The sequence below is a fragment of the Scyliorhinus torazame genome, chromosome 16 (assembly GCF_047496885.1).
Source record: "Scyliorhinus torazame isolate Kashiwa2021f chromosome 16, sScyTor2.1, whole genome shotgun sequence".
Taxonomy (NCBI): Eukaryota; Metazoa; Chordata; class Chondrichthyes; order Carcharhiniformes; family Scyliorhinidae; genus Scyliorhinus; species Scyliorhinus torazame.
Window position 1 is genome coordinate 40,897,764 of NC_092722.1, and position 15,205 is coordinate 40,912,968.

Sequence of the window (15,205 nt, forward strand, 5' to 3'; positions counted from 1 at the left end):
TCCTTGAATTTTGCTCCGGTGAGCTCCAGAAACTTTGAATAATCAACCAAGAAATTACACATCCCTGCAAATCAGTGAATGCTACTATTAAAGCTTGGCTCAGTCGTAGCAATTTCTGTGTCAGAATGCTGCAGTTTCAAGAATTGGTCATAAAATCTAGGCTGACATAGCATTTCATTTACTAGAGCAGTGATGCTTTGCGTGATATGCTGTGCTTGGGCTGACCCTAATAATTGGCTCTTCCTATGCAGACTGCGGTGTTTGTCTACATAATCATGGCACCTGGAGGTAGTTCATTGTCCTTGAAATGTTTCAAAATATTTATCAGAGATTGATAAGATGCTTTCTAAGTCTGCTTTCTGTTCACTGAAAAACACAACAAACAAAATCAGGAACTATCAGTCTAATTTTGGGGGGAGTTTTCTGTTGAAGGTTTCAGCCTCCTGGTCCCTCCTAAAAACCCAGATTTTTGCTGAAGTACAGTTAATTCTACAGGCCATCTACCGCCACGCCCCAACCAAATCCAAGGTCTTGCTGCTCTTCATCGCAACCTAACGATTTTCCAGTCAACATCTGAGGTATTGCAGCCCTGTCACGAAGCACTGACTACTTGGTACAACCTGCTCGAAAGTTTGTCCAGGCGATGCTAGTTGAGGACAGGGTAGAGAGTGGCTATTCATTGTGAGGACTTTGATAATAAAGACTTCATCTGTCTGTGTAAAGTAGAAGGGTCGCTGTGCTTAGGGACAGCAAAGGGTTGTCAAAACGAACGCGACTCTCTAATAATCTTTATTAGTGTCACAAGTAGGCTTACATTAACACTGCAATGAAGTTACTGTGAAAATTGCCACACTCCGGCACCTGTTCGGGTATACTGAGGGAAAATTCAGAATGTCAAATTCAGCTAACAGCACAAAGTATGGAGAATAAGCACCATGCTGTGGAAAAATCCAACTAGGCCCCCTTCACTGACCCTACCCAGACCCCATACTCAATCTCAGGACCTCCAATACATCGCCAGTCTGGGTCTGACTGCACAGGGATAAAACAGAATTACAACAGGAATTGGCATTGGTGGTCACTGTTCAGTCCTTGGTAGTTAAGACTACAATGGATGTGGTTACAGGGCACTTGTGGGAAGGATATGAGTTGAGCATCACCGGCCAATTTACCAATATGATACCTCCATGGTCACGATTTCCAGGCGGATTCACACCAGGAGATTCCTAGTCATCTGGTACCAGGATCATTCGGACGATCCAGGTGCGAATGCCTTTAGCCTGTCCCAACCAGAACAACTGGCACATCACAATCCTAATCCAGCCTTCCTAAGCAGCTTTGTTGAAGGGCTCACTTAGGGGCAAATAAGCGAGAGAAAATTGAGAGAATTACTATCAGCAGATAAAAAGTACTGTAGAAACTCAAGTCTAAAATATCCAGGGAGCTGGTGACCTACATCCTATGATTCTAAAAGAGATGGCTGCTGAGATTGTGGATGCACCAGCTAAGATTTGCCAAATTACCTAGATTCTGGAACATTCCCAGCAAATTGCAAGTTAGCAAATGCAATACCCCTAGTCGGTACACATGACAATAAACAAATCCAAATCCAAAGAAGGAGGCTGAGAGACATCAGGGAATCAATGATCGGGACGGATCGTGGTGCAGTGGCTAGCACTGGGACTGCGGCACGGAGGACCCAGGTTCGAATCCCAGCTCTGGGTCACTGTCCGTGTGGCGTTTGCACATTCTCCCCGTGTCTGCGTGGGTTTCACCCCCACAACCCAAAGATGTGCAGGTTAGGTGGATTGGCCACACTAAATTGCCCCTCACTTGGAAAAATAATAATAATTAGGTACCTCTAAATTTTTTTAAAAAGGGAATCAATGATAGGCCAGTTAGCCTGACATCTGTCATTGGGAAAGTGTTGGAATCTATTATTAAGGAAATCTTAACAATTCAATATGAAAAGCATAGTGTGATGAGAAAAAGTCAACATTGTTTTAAGAAAGGGAAACCCTGTTTGACAAATTCAGAATTATTTGAGGATTCATCCATTCGGGTAGATAAAGGGGAAATGGTAGATGTATTATAATTGCATTTCCAAAAATGCATGTGATAAAGTGCCACACACAAAGATTAAGATACAAGTCACGGAGTTGGAGGTAATATATTAATATATTAGCATGGAGAAAGGATTGGTTAATGGACAGGAGCCAGAAGTTAAGGATAAGTGTGGTATTTTCAGGTTGGCAGGCTGTGACGAGCGGAATGTGGCAAGAATCAGTGCTGTGGCCTCAACTATTTATTCTATATTATTGACCGAGATCAGTGATGGACAACCAAGGCTAGTGAGTGGGCCGCATGAGTGGCCCTCCTTCATCTTAGTGGGCCGCAAGATTGAAATCAGGCTTGTTCACTATGATCCCATGACTAAGATTACATACATTTAATACACGCCGAATATTTGATAACGAGTTGTAGAAAATGCTTCAACATTTATATATCGGTAGAACTGTCATCAACTTCAAATATTTGCACTTCGGATGAAGAGGGCGTACAAGGCTCCCGTAGTCAATGTTATGGGCAATCAGCACGCATCTCACTTCACTGTACTTGCTTTACGTGTGTTTCACTTCAGTCATACCAGCAGTACATGGAGACCGGTTTAGCTCAGTTGGTTGGACAGCTGGTTCGTGATGCAGAGCAAGGCCAGCAACGCAGGTTCAATTCTCATACCGGCTGAGGTGATTCATGAAGGCCTTTCTCAACTTTGCCCCTCGCCTGAGGTATGGTTATGCCTAACTGGGACTATGGCACCTTTACCGTACCTTATCAGCAGTACAAAAACTATGCGGAAGGAAATCAGTGGAATGTAACAACCCTACATGTGGGCAATAATAGTCAATAAAATGGTATCATGGGCCGCACTCAGACCCAGATAGGCTGCATGCGGCACCTGGGCCGCAGGTTGCCCACCAATGACTTAGTCAAAGAATAATGTATCTATATTTTTTATTTGACGATACAAAGCTAGGGAATGCAAGCTGCTAGTAGGAGGACACAAAAGGGGCTGGAACGAGAGATCAACAGGTTAAATCAATGGCAACAAGGTGGCAGAAGGAATATAATGTGGGGAAGTGCAAAGTTATTCATTTTGGTTGCAAAATAGAAAAGCAGAATATTTTAACGGGCGGGAAACATGTAAATGTTGATGTTCAGAAAGTCTTCGGTTTACTCGTACAAGCGACACAGAAGGTTAGCATGCAGGTACAGCAAGCAATTAGGAAGGCAAATGAAGAGCGGCATGTGGTGCAGTGGTTAGCACTGGGACTGCGGCGCTGAGGTCCCAGGTTCAATCCTGGCCCTGGGTCACAGTCCGTGTGGAGTTTGCACATTCTCCCAGTGTCTGCGTGGGTTTCACCCCCACAACCCAAAGATGTGCAGGTTAGGTGGATTGGCCACGCTAAATTGCCCCTTAATTGGAAAAATATATATAATTGGGTACTCTAAATTTAGTAAAAGTAAAGGAAAGCAAATGGAGCACGGCACGGTGGCACAGTGGATAGCGCGTAGGACCCAGGTTTCGTCCCGGCCCTGGGTCACGGACCATGCGGAGTTTGCACATTCTCCCTGTGTCTGCATGGGTCTTACCCCCACAATTCAAAAGACATGCAGGGTAGGTGAATTGGCCACACTAAATTGCCCCTAAATTGGGAAAAAAAACAATTGGGTACTCTAACGTTATATAAAAAATAAGAAAAAAGGTAGGGCAGCATGGTGGCGCAGTGGTTAGCACTGCTGCCTCACGGCGCCGAGGACCCGGTTCGATCCCGACCCTGGGTCACTGTCCGTGTGGAGTTTGCACATTTCCCCCCCCCCCCCATGTCTGTGTGGGCCTCGCTCCCACAACCCAAAACGATGTGCAGTATAGGTGGATTGGCCACGCTAAATTGCCCGTTAATTGTAAAAAGAAATAATTGGGTACTCTAAATTTATCTTTTAAAAGGAGAGCAAATGTCATGTTACAAACTTAATCATTAGAAGCAGGAGTAGGCGAGCCTGCTCCACCATTCAATGTCATGGCTGATCTAATTTTAACCTCAACTTCACATTCCTGCCTACCCACATTGGCCATTATTGCAAGGGGATTGGAGAACAAGAATAAAGAAGTCTTGCTACAGTTATACAGGGTTTGGTGATACCACACTTGGAAGGCAGTGTGCAAATTTTGGTCTCCATATTTAAGAACAGATATACTTACATCGGAGGTGGTATAGTGAAGGCTCACTAGATTGGTCCCTGGAATGAGAGGGTTGTTGTATGCTGAGGGGCTGAGTAAAGTGGGGTTATGTTTCCTGGAGTTTAGAAGAGTGAGAGGTGATCTCATTGAAACATAGAAGATTCTGAAGTGGCTTGAAAGACATTGCTTCAGAATGAGGGGCCGATCATTTGGACTGAGATGAGGGGAAATTTCTTCAAACGGGTGTGAGTCTTTGGAATTCTCAACCCGAGGTTTGGAAATGCTCCATCAATTATGTTGATATTTTCCCCAGAGTGCAGTCAATACAGGCTGAAATTTCCCCCTCTCCCTCATGTTATGTCAGTGACAGCGCTGTGATTCTGGTCACAGGCAAGGTTGAAGCCTGCAGAGCTGAACACGACACAGGCTCCAGCCAAAGCCTTCTGTAAGTCACAACCCCTGCTGCAAATGGCCTAACCCTCATCATTTTAAGGCAGTGCTTCCCAAACCTTTTCTCCCACAGACCACTTAAGCAGGGCAACCGACCCCACAGACTACCTACCGATCCTATTCCACCCACTTTTGCTGACCACCACAAAAAAGTCAGAATTGATAGGAATTTACTGAAATAATAAATATTTTGTTGCTTTTTCATTACTAAATGCAATTAATCGATGTGTTGTTTTCTTAAATATCATGAGTAAATTATTAACTCATGTTGCTTGCACTCACGACCACAAGTGCCGCATACACGGAAGCCGGGCTAGGTGTGACGCCACAGGAGTGGCAGGGATGAGGGTTTTGGTGTGTTCTCTCATAATAATAATCTTTATTGTCACAAGTAGGCTTATATTAACACTGCAATGAAGTTACTGTTAAAAGCCCCTAGTCGCCACATTCCGGCGCCTGTTTGGGTACACAGAGGGAAAATTCAGAATGACCAAATTGCCTAACAGCACGTCTTTCGGGACTTGTGGGAAGAAACCGGAGCACCCAGAGGAAACCCACTCAGACACAGGAAGAACGTGCAGACTCCACACAGAGTGACCCAAGCCGGGAATCGAAACTGGGACCCTGAAACTGTGAACCAACAGTGCTACCCACTGTGCTACATATGGCCTCGGCTGTGGCATTGCGCATTAGCGACTTACATTTGGACCAGCCCTGGCAGACCCTCACGGACGACCAATGGTCTGCAGACCACACGCTGAAAATCACTGCTTCAGGAAATCATTATTGTGGCGATGAATAGTACAAGGGAGGTGATTCTGACTGTATGGAGCTGCACTGAAAACTTGGAACCTTTTCATCAGAAAATTTGACCACCATGTTGAATGGTGAATTTCTCCAGCTGAGATACTTGGGATCCACTGGGAGATTTAATGGAAGAATGTCTGCCCATGGTAGGACCGACCACTGAGAAAACATTTAACAATCATTCTACCGATAAAATTATCCCCATGCGGGGCAGCACGGTGGGCAGTGGTTAACACTTCGGCCTCACCTCACCGAGGACCCAGATTCTATCCCGGCCCTGGGTCACTGTCCCTGTGGATTTGCACATTTCCCCCATGTCTGCATGGGTCTCACTCCCACAACCCAAAAAGATGTGCAGGGTAGGTGAATTGGCCACGCTAAATTGCCCCTTAATTGGGAAAAAAAAAGAATTGGGTACCCTAATTTTTTAAAAATTATCCCCATGTGCCAGGTTTAGGTTATTTTTTTATTTTTATTTTTTTATACATAGAACATACAGTGCAGAAGGAGGCCATTCGGCCCATCGAGTCTGCACCGACCCACATTAATCCCTCACTTCCACCTTATCCCTGCAACCCAATAACCCCTCCCAACCCTTATGGACACTACGGGTAATTTATCATGGCCAATCCACCTAACCTGCACGTCTTTGGACTACGAATTAGCACTGTTAAAAATCTTTGCACAGTCCGTGTGGTGTTTGCACATTTTCCTCATGTCTGCGTGGGTCTCACCCCCACAACCCAAAGATGTGCAGGCTAGGTGGATTGGCCATGCTAAATTGCCCCAATTGGAATCACTAAAATTAAAAAAAAAATTTGCACAGCAGTCATCGCACTGGGAACGTGGGTGGTGACCCTGCATGATGTTTCTCCCCTTCAAGGACATGGTATGGAACATACCAAGAGCCTGCCTAGACTCCTGATACACAACCCCATCATGTAAAACTCTGCAATGCAAGGGAAAATTTATAAAATCTACTTGTACTGTCTGCACCTGTTAATGATCACAATGGTGATATTTTGTGTTAAAAAAATAGACTGTCATGTACATAAAAGTGGGTGAGGAAATGATATGGTACATTCCCAGCTATTATAACCAATAATCTGCCTTCCAGTTCCTTATGGTCCTGTACTATTTTACACAACAATTTTACAACAGAATGAAAGTGTAACAGCACAATGACCAGACACACATTTGTGCAATCACACACTCAACAATGGCACAAGAGTTCAAGGTACATCTAACAGGCACATCAACTCAGCTCAACAAACATGTGAAACATCCTGCTGCTTGTATCAGGTTAACCCTTAAAAGGGATGAGTTTGTATTGGACAATCCAACATTACCTCATCCCTTTTAAGCTGCAGAACGTTCTTGCATGTTCACTAAACCACAGGCTTGACTGCATGTTAACATATCTGATGCTTTCCAAAAGTAACATCCATCTCTTCAACCCTTTGTTGAGTTGTCTCCCATATATTTAAAAACATACCAAAGAACTCCCAAATTAATAACATCTTCTACTGACATTCTTGTATGTTCCTGGGGAAGTTCCACAGTTGCTCGCCACACCAGCCAACCCAAGCACCGCACCCAACCCCGCCACCTGCCGCAGTACCTCACGTGCAGACTTAGACATCAGGGGGATATTTAACCACAGATGGCATCAAGCTGAGAGAAATCCTGCTCACCAACTTCATCACACTTTCCTGGGGGGGGGGGGGGGGGGGGGGGGGAAACATGACTAGATCGTGATCAGAATAATACCAAGGCTAAAAAGGTCAAATCACAAGGACAAGTTGTATAGGCCAGGCTTGATTTCCCTTGAGTATAGAAGATGGGGGAAGAGAATCTAATTGAAGTGTTTAGGATGATTAAAGGCACCAAACGGATCAATACCGAGAAATTATTTCCTCTGGTGGGGGAGTCCAGAACAAGGGGGCAGAACCTTAAAATTAAAGCCAAGCTATTTAGAAATGTCAGGAAGCACTTCAAAGGGTTACCCACAAGTAAAGGGTCATGAATCTAGAAAGGGGGGGGGGGGGGGGAGAGAAAGAGTCCTGTTAAAAAATTGTTGGCTATATATGCAGGAATCTGAAAAGGATTTATACTTATAGCTTAATCTCAAGGTACTTCTGAATAAACAGGGCAGGTAAATGGAATTAAAGTACAGGTCAGCTCTAAGGGGGGGGGGGGCAGGTTGGAGGGGCTGAATGGCCTTCTCCTAATCCTAGGGAAGAGGAACCCTAGCTGCTTCCTGCCCCCACAACCACCAGGAACGTTCACAACGTTTAAATGGGGGAAGGCTGGCCGCGGCGATGGTGTTGTTGGGGAAGCAAGTTCACAGCCGGCGCGAAAAGAAATCAAACGCGCGTTTCCCGCAGCGACGGGGAGGGAAAGGCGACGGGTTTCCGGGGAGGGGTGAGGAGAAAAGGGGAACCACCTGGGGCTGGCTGCCCTGTCAGAGAGGAGGGGGCTTGGAGGCGCAGGCTGACAGCCAGGAGCAGGCCCCGGCTTCGGTTGCCATGCTAGCCGCCTGGGCCGGTGGCTGGAACCTGCTCCTCTGACTGACTGGCACACAACCTGCCAACGCAACCCCCCCCCCCCCCCCCAAACAAAAATAAACCCGAGCCGATAAACAATAACCCTGCGACACAAACAAGCTGCACTTACAGTCTTCCCTGTCTGATTTCATGGTCAGTGTGTGTTGTGTTAAAGGTTCCCTCTGGTGCTGCTGCTGCTGCTGCTTCTCTCAATCTCGCTCTGCTCCTCCCAGCTCAGGAGGTTGAACTTTACCTGTACTGCCAGGAATTTGAACCCCTAGCAGGTTTTGCTCTCTCTCTCTCTCTCTACTCCAGCATGATGTCATGGGAGGCACTGAAAAAATTGATGCTGAGAGATTTTTCCTTCTCTCTGTCTCTCTCAGCACTACTAACCCTTGATCTAGTATTGCACACTGGCTGGCACCTCAGGGGGATTCCCCATCCCCCCCCAATTGAGAGCTCCTTTTTTTAGTGCTGGTAATTGAATCCTGCAATCTGCCTCTGTCTCAGGTTCCAGGCCACTCTTCACCCAGGTGATGTTGATCTTTTTTTCTCACAAGGAGCTCTCTCTCTCACACACAAACCAGTTAACAGGGTCTTCGTTCACCGGTAACTGCAGCCATTTACCCATTTTCAGGACAGTTACCCAGTAGTGTCTGCATTCGGCATGGGTTTAACGTTGGGTGAAATACAACTCAATAATTCCGCAGCAGGCTAATGGTCGCAAGTTTGGGTGGAACTGGCTGAGATAAACACTGGTATTTAGCCCAGCGACAGCAGTGTCCGCGTATCTGAATTAAAACAAGGCTGATATAAACAAAGAAACAACTTACATTTGTGTAGCACCTTTCACAATTCTTGATGTCCCAAATTGTTTTACAGCCAATAAAGCATTTTTGAACTTATACCTCAGTTGAAATGTCAGAAATATGGCGGTCAATTTGTGCACACCAAGGTCCCACAAATAGCTAGGGAACCAGATCATCTGATTTTTTAAGTGATGTTGGTTGAGGGATTTGAAAATGAAATGAAAATTGCTTATTGTCACGAGTAGGCTTCAATGAAGTTACTGTGAAAAGCCCCTAGTCGCCACATTCCGGCGCCTGTTCGGGGAGGCTGGTACGGGAATTGAACCGTGCTGCTGGCCTGCCTTGGTCTGCTTTAAAAACCAGTGATTTAGCCCAGTGAGCTAAACCAGCCCCTAATTTTGCGCAGCAAGTGATTAATATCCAAAATGCAGGGCAGCACAGTGGTTAGCATTGCTGTCCCACGGTGCCGAGGTCCCAGGTTCGATCCTGGCTCTGGGTCACTGTCCTTGTGGAGCTTGCACATTCTCCCTGTGTCTGTGGCACAACCCAAAGATGTGCAGGGTAGATGGATTCGACACTAAATTTATTTTTAAAAAATATCTGAAATGCAGTGTGTTCAATCAAGGTCTTCAAAAGGGAGTTGGATAATTATCTTGGAATCATAGAATGGTTGCAGCACAGAATGAAGCCATTTGGCTCGTTCTGTCTGTAAAGTCGCCATAGTTCCAGGTGACCATAGGCTGCTTTACCTTCTGAGGGCAAGAGCTGACTGGTGGTGATTTAACCTGACGAACACACCTCAGGCGAGGGGCAAGGTTGAGAAGGTGGGCCTTCATACAGCCTCTCTAAAAGGAGCAATTCAGCTCATGTCTTTTCCAGGTGGCCCTGTAATTTTTTAATATTCAGATAATAATTCAATTCCCTTAACAAAAGCCTCAATTGACCCTGCTTCCAGCACACTGCAGATTCCATATCCTATCTAATCGCTGCGTGTAAATGTTTTCCCTCGTGTCATCATTGCTTCCCTTGGCAATTACCTTAAATCGCTGCCCTCTGGTTCTTCCAACTGAAGCAATTTCTCCTCTGTTTAGACCCCCCATGATTTTTAATACTGTCATCAAATCTCCTCTTAAACTTCTCCTCCAATGCAGCGACATGGTGCCACTGTGGTTAGCACTGCTGCCTTGCGGCGCTAAGGACCCGGGTTCCATCCCGGCCCCGGGTCTGTGTGGGGTTTGCACATTCTTCCCATATCTGTGTGGGTCTCATCCCCACAACCCAAAGATGTGCAGGTTAGGTGGATTGGCCTCGCTAAATTGCCCCTTAATTGGAAAAAAAAGAATTGGGTACTTTAAATTTTTTTCAAAAACCTTATCCTCCAAGAACAGGCCCAACTTCTCCATTCTTTCTCCTTAACTGAATAGTTCCTAATTCCTGGAACCATCCTAGTGAATCATTTTTGCACTCATTAATGCCCTCACATCAACCGAGGTGTGGTGCCCAGAACTGGGCACAATACTCCATTAGAGGCCGAAGAGAAAAGAATTGCAGGGCAACATGCGAGGGAGTAGGACCAGGTGAGTTGTTCTTGCAGAGGGACGGCACAGACATGGTGGGCCAAATGGCCATCTTTTGTGCTGTAACCATTCTATGGTTCTATAAATGTAAACCAGGACACTGGGAAGAATTCCCTTACTCTACTTTAAATAGTAGCACAAGATCTTTTATGTTCACGTGGGAGGGCAGGTGGGGCCTTGGTTTAAGGTCCCTCCTGAAAGATGGCTGAGATTTAGTTTCCAACATGAAGTAAATTTCTCGCACTGAGAGCTGCTCGGCGGGAAGTCTGAGGAATCACTGCTCGCAGCTTCCCTTTAATACAGTGCAATGATGCAATCAATTTGCAATGTTTCAAACACTTCCAGGGAATTCCAACAGTGTGTCAAGCTGGCCAAGGAGTTCATTTGAGTGCAATAATGTGAGGACATGCGGAGTTTTCGTTTTTTATTTTCACGTTATGGAGTCTGGTCATTTCAAAATTTTCCCATAACATTTAAGAGCACAAGACGTAGGAGCAGAAGTAGGCTATTTGGCCCATCGAGTCTGCTCTGCCATTCGATGAGGTCATGACTGATCTGAAAATGATAATCCTTAGCTCCGCTTCCCCACCTTATCCCCGTAACACTCGATTCCCTTACTGGTTAAAAATCTGTTTATCAATAAAATAGACAGGAGCATCACGAGCTTCGTGTGGGCAGGGAAAGTCCCGAGAGTAAGGAGGGGGTTCCTTCAGCGTAGTAGGGACAGAGGAGGATTGGCACTACCGAACTTGGGCGATTACTATTGGGCCGCCAATGTGGCAATGATACGTAGATGGATGATGGAGGGTGAGGGAGCGGCGTGGAAAAGACTGGAGAGAAAGTCCTGTAAAGGGACGAGTTTAGAGGCGCTGGTGACGGCGCCGCTACCGTTCTCACCTAAAAGGTTTACCACAAACCCGGTGGTGGCGGCAACACTGAATATCTGGGGACAGTGGAGGCCTGGTGGGGTCCCCTATCAGGAACAACCATAGGTTCGCCCCAGGAAGAATGGATGGAGGATTTCAGAGCTGGTACCAGTTGGGAATTAGGAGGGTGGGAGATTTATTTATAGTTGGGACTTTTGCGAGCTTGGGAGCATTGGAGGAAAAGTATAAGTTGCCCCGGGGAAATTTCTTGAGATATATGCAGGTGAGGGCGTTTACTAGACAACAGGTGAGGGAATTTCCGTTGCTCCCGACACAGGGGATACAGGACAGGGTGCTTTCAGGGGTGTGGGTCGGAGAGGGCAAGGTGTCAGAGATTTATCGAGAGATGAGGGAAGAGGGGGAGGAGTCGGTGGGCAAACTAAAAGGAAAGTGAGAAGAAGAATTAGGGGAGGAGATAGAGGAGGGTATGTGGGCTGATGCCCTAAGCAGGGTGAATTCCTCTTCCTCATGCGCCAGGCTTAGCCTGATTCAATTTAAGGTGCTACATAGAGCACACATAACGGGAGCAAGTTTGAGCAGGTTCTTTGGAGTGGAGGACAGATGTGGGAGGTGTGGCGGGAGCCCGGCAAACCACGCACATATGTTTTGGGCGTGCCCGGCACTGGAAGGGTATTGGAAGGGAGTGACGGGAGTGATTTCGAAGGTGGTGAAGGCCCGGGTCAAACCAGGCTGGGGGTTAGCTCTATTTGGAGTTGCGGATGAGCCGGGAGTGCAGGAGGCGAAAGAGGCCGACGTTGTGGCCTTTGTGTCCCTAGTAGCCCGGCGCAGGATCCTACTTATGTGGAAGGAGGCGAAACCCCCCGGACTGGAGACTTGGGTAAATGATATGGCGGGGTTCATTAAATTGGAGCAGATAAAGTTTGCCCTGAGAGGGTCGGCTCAAGGGTTCACCAGGCGGTGGCAGCCATTTCTCGACTACCTAGGGGAACATTAGAGGGAAGACAGATGACCAGCAGCAGCAACCCAGGGGGGAAGGGAGGGGGGGGGGGGTTTAGTTTATGTCAAAAGATAATGGGGTTTTGTTATTTGTGTATTGTTAAAAATTTCTTTATTGTTACTGTTGCGTTTGTTTTGTAAGAGGGAAAATCGTTGTTTGGGAAAAAAAATGTCAATAAAATATATATATATTTTTTAAATCTGTTTATCTCAGCCTTCAACGTACTGAATGACCCAGCCTCTACAGCTCTCTGCGGTAAAGAATTCCACAGTTCCCTTCCCTCTGGGAGAAGAAATTCTTCTTCATCTCTGTCCCCATACTCTAGAGATTATGCCCTCTGGTCCTAGACCCTCCCACAAGGGAAAACACCCTCTCGACATATACCCTGTCAAGCTCCCTGAGAATCCTATATGTCTCAATAAGATCGCCTCTCATTCGTCTAAATTACAATGAGTACAGGCCCAACCTACTCAATCTCTCCTCAGAGGAAAATCCCATCATACCCGGGATCAACCAAGTGAACTTTCTCTGGACTGCCTCCAATGCCAGTGTATGTTTCCTTAGATCAGGGAACCAAAACTGTTCACAGTTTTCTAAGTATGATCTAACTAGTGCCTTGTATAGTTTTAGCAAGAGTTTGTTACTTTTATACTCCATTTCCTTTGAAATAAAGGCCAACATTCCAGTTGCCTTTCCTAGTCATGCTCAAAGATTGCTCAATTTGTTTTTGAACATGACATCAGTTCAGTACCACTGCCAAATGATTATTTATCATGTCATGCTATTGACTGCCCAGTGTCGCCACAGGCTATATTCCACAGGGCTCAAGCTGAAGGGTCAAGTATCAATGCCAAATATTAGGCAATGGTTAAGACATCAAAGCTTCTGTTTCTCTGGGACTTCTGCTAAAGCCGCAGCAGGAAATCAAGGAGCTGTGAGGGAAACTGGGTTCTAATTTCATCTGAACTAATAAGATGATTATCTTATTTATTTAGTGCCTCAGGACCCTCCCAGATCACTTCACAATTAAGGAATTACCTTTGAAATGCAGTCACTGTTCTTCTACAAACACGGTAGACATTTTAAATATAGCAGTTAGCAATGTGATGATTGACCAGTGCAGCTGTTAGTTCAGAGATGAATGTCGGCTAGGATACTACGGGAGGGGGGTTCTGCTCTTCTACCAACGATGCCAGGATTCTTTAGAGATGAGGCCTTAATTTTAAGGACAACGCCTCTGACAATGCAGCACCCCTTCAGCACAACACTGAAGTGTTAATGTAAATCATGTGCTGCAGGGTTCAAAATCACAACAGGCTTACACATAAAACCGTGCTGCCAACTAAACCAAACTGACACTGGATTATCCCTACTTTGGCAATGCTGCCATTCGTTTTGTAAGGTAGCAAACATATCCCTATTGTTCAAGAAAGGAGGGAGAGAGAAAAACGGGCGTGATCTACCCAAAAGGGAACAAAGTCCCCGCGTTAGCATGTTTAACCGTGTGTTTCCCGGCACTCGCAGTGCCGAGAAACACATGACTATTCAACGCTCCGGAGCTCCCCGTATAGCAAGAGGTCGGGAGGCCATTTTAAAATGGGGTCCCAATCTCTGAGGCCCCCAAAAGAATCCCCAACCTCCCCCAACAGCCCAAATGCAATATAGGAGGGTCCCCAGTTTCCCCCCAACCCCACTCCCAACACCCATGCTGGGCAACCCTGGTCCGATCACACGTGCGTAAAAATGCCAGCTTCGCCAAAAAGTGATCCCGCTCAGCATGCGCGGGATTCACCTCGCAACGTCTCGCGAGGTTGTGTTGAATCTCGCGAACCGTTGCGAACTTGGTACATCCCGGAGTGGGATCTCCCAGCTCTCAACGGCCATGCTGCGCCTCAGTGAGCTGCTTTTCTGGCGCAGTGTGGTGGTAGGATCGCGCCCAAAGGATACATACACCTGTTTGCCTGACATCAATAGTAGAGAAAATACAATAATTTATTATTAGGGACATGACTGAGCAGTGACAACCCGGGGGGGGGGATATTGGGTGGAGTGGGGAAGGGAGGGAAAGGGCTGAATACCTGGGGGGGTGGGCATCGAACATCAGACACCTGGGGAGGGGAAATCGGACAACGGGAGGCGTGGACATTGGGAGGCTGAGGGATTCGGAGATGGTGGGTGAGGGAGTCGGGAATGGGGGGTGGGGGACTTGGGTATGGGGGGTGGGGGAGTCGGGCACGGAAGGGGTGGGGTACTCGGGCATGGGGGTGAGGGAGTCGGGCAAGGGGGATGCGGGAGTCGGACACTGGGGTGTGGAAAGTCGCACCTGGGGGTGGAGAGTCAGACATGGTTGGGGGAGAGCTAACATTGGGGGGGCAAGGTGAGTCGGACACAGGGTGGTGGGGGACATCGGTGGGTGGAGTCAGGTTGGGGGCATGGGGTAGATGGGTCAGGGGCAAGGATCTTTGAGAGGGGGGAGAGTTGAGTGGGAGTGGTTGCGTGTCATTCGGATTGGGGGGGGGGTCAGGTCAGTGGGGGTCCGGTCAAGTCGGGAAGGGGTCAGCCTGATGCTGCGGGAATCTCATGAGGGGGGGGGGGGGTTAGGGAACACCGTGCGGGATGAGGTGCTCAGTTGTGGAGCTATATGGGGTTCTCCTGTGTGGTGGGGGGTGTCCTGTGCAAAGCTCGGTCTTTAATTAGTTACTCTGAAATTAGAAGTGCTTTTATTTCTTCTAACACTTTCAGAGTAACTACTGGTGTAAAACTAGCAGAACCAATTGGAGTTAGTGATTTAAATCGCATTGTCGGATGGTTCCCAGCACTGTGCAATTGTCCGGGGGAGTTAGCGCTTCTGGAAACTTGCTGAGTAAGCCCCTTCCTGGGATCCAGAGC

At 47.0% G+C, this 15,205-nt stretch overlaps 1 protein-coding gene across 6 annotated transcripts in view; it reads right to left on the reverse strand.

The window, feature by feature from the left end:
* Positions 1–15,205, reverse strand: part of kazna (kazrin, periplakin interacting protein a) — a 798,970-nt gene that overhangs the window by 228,490 nt on the left and 555,275 nt on the right. The window contains exon 1 of one of the 6 annotated variants that reach the window (XM_072478393.1): positions 8,177–8,312. The exons of the other annotated variants lie outside the window; for them this stretch is intronic. Within the exon in view, the coding sequence (XP_072334494.1) occupies positions 8,177–8,198 (22 nt within the window). The 5' untranslated portion in view covers positions 8,199–8,312. Of the gene's footprint in view, positions 1–8,176; positions 8,313–15,205 lie in introns of those variants that run through there. 6 annotated transcript variants of the gene reach the window in all.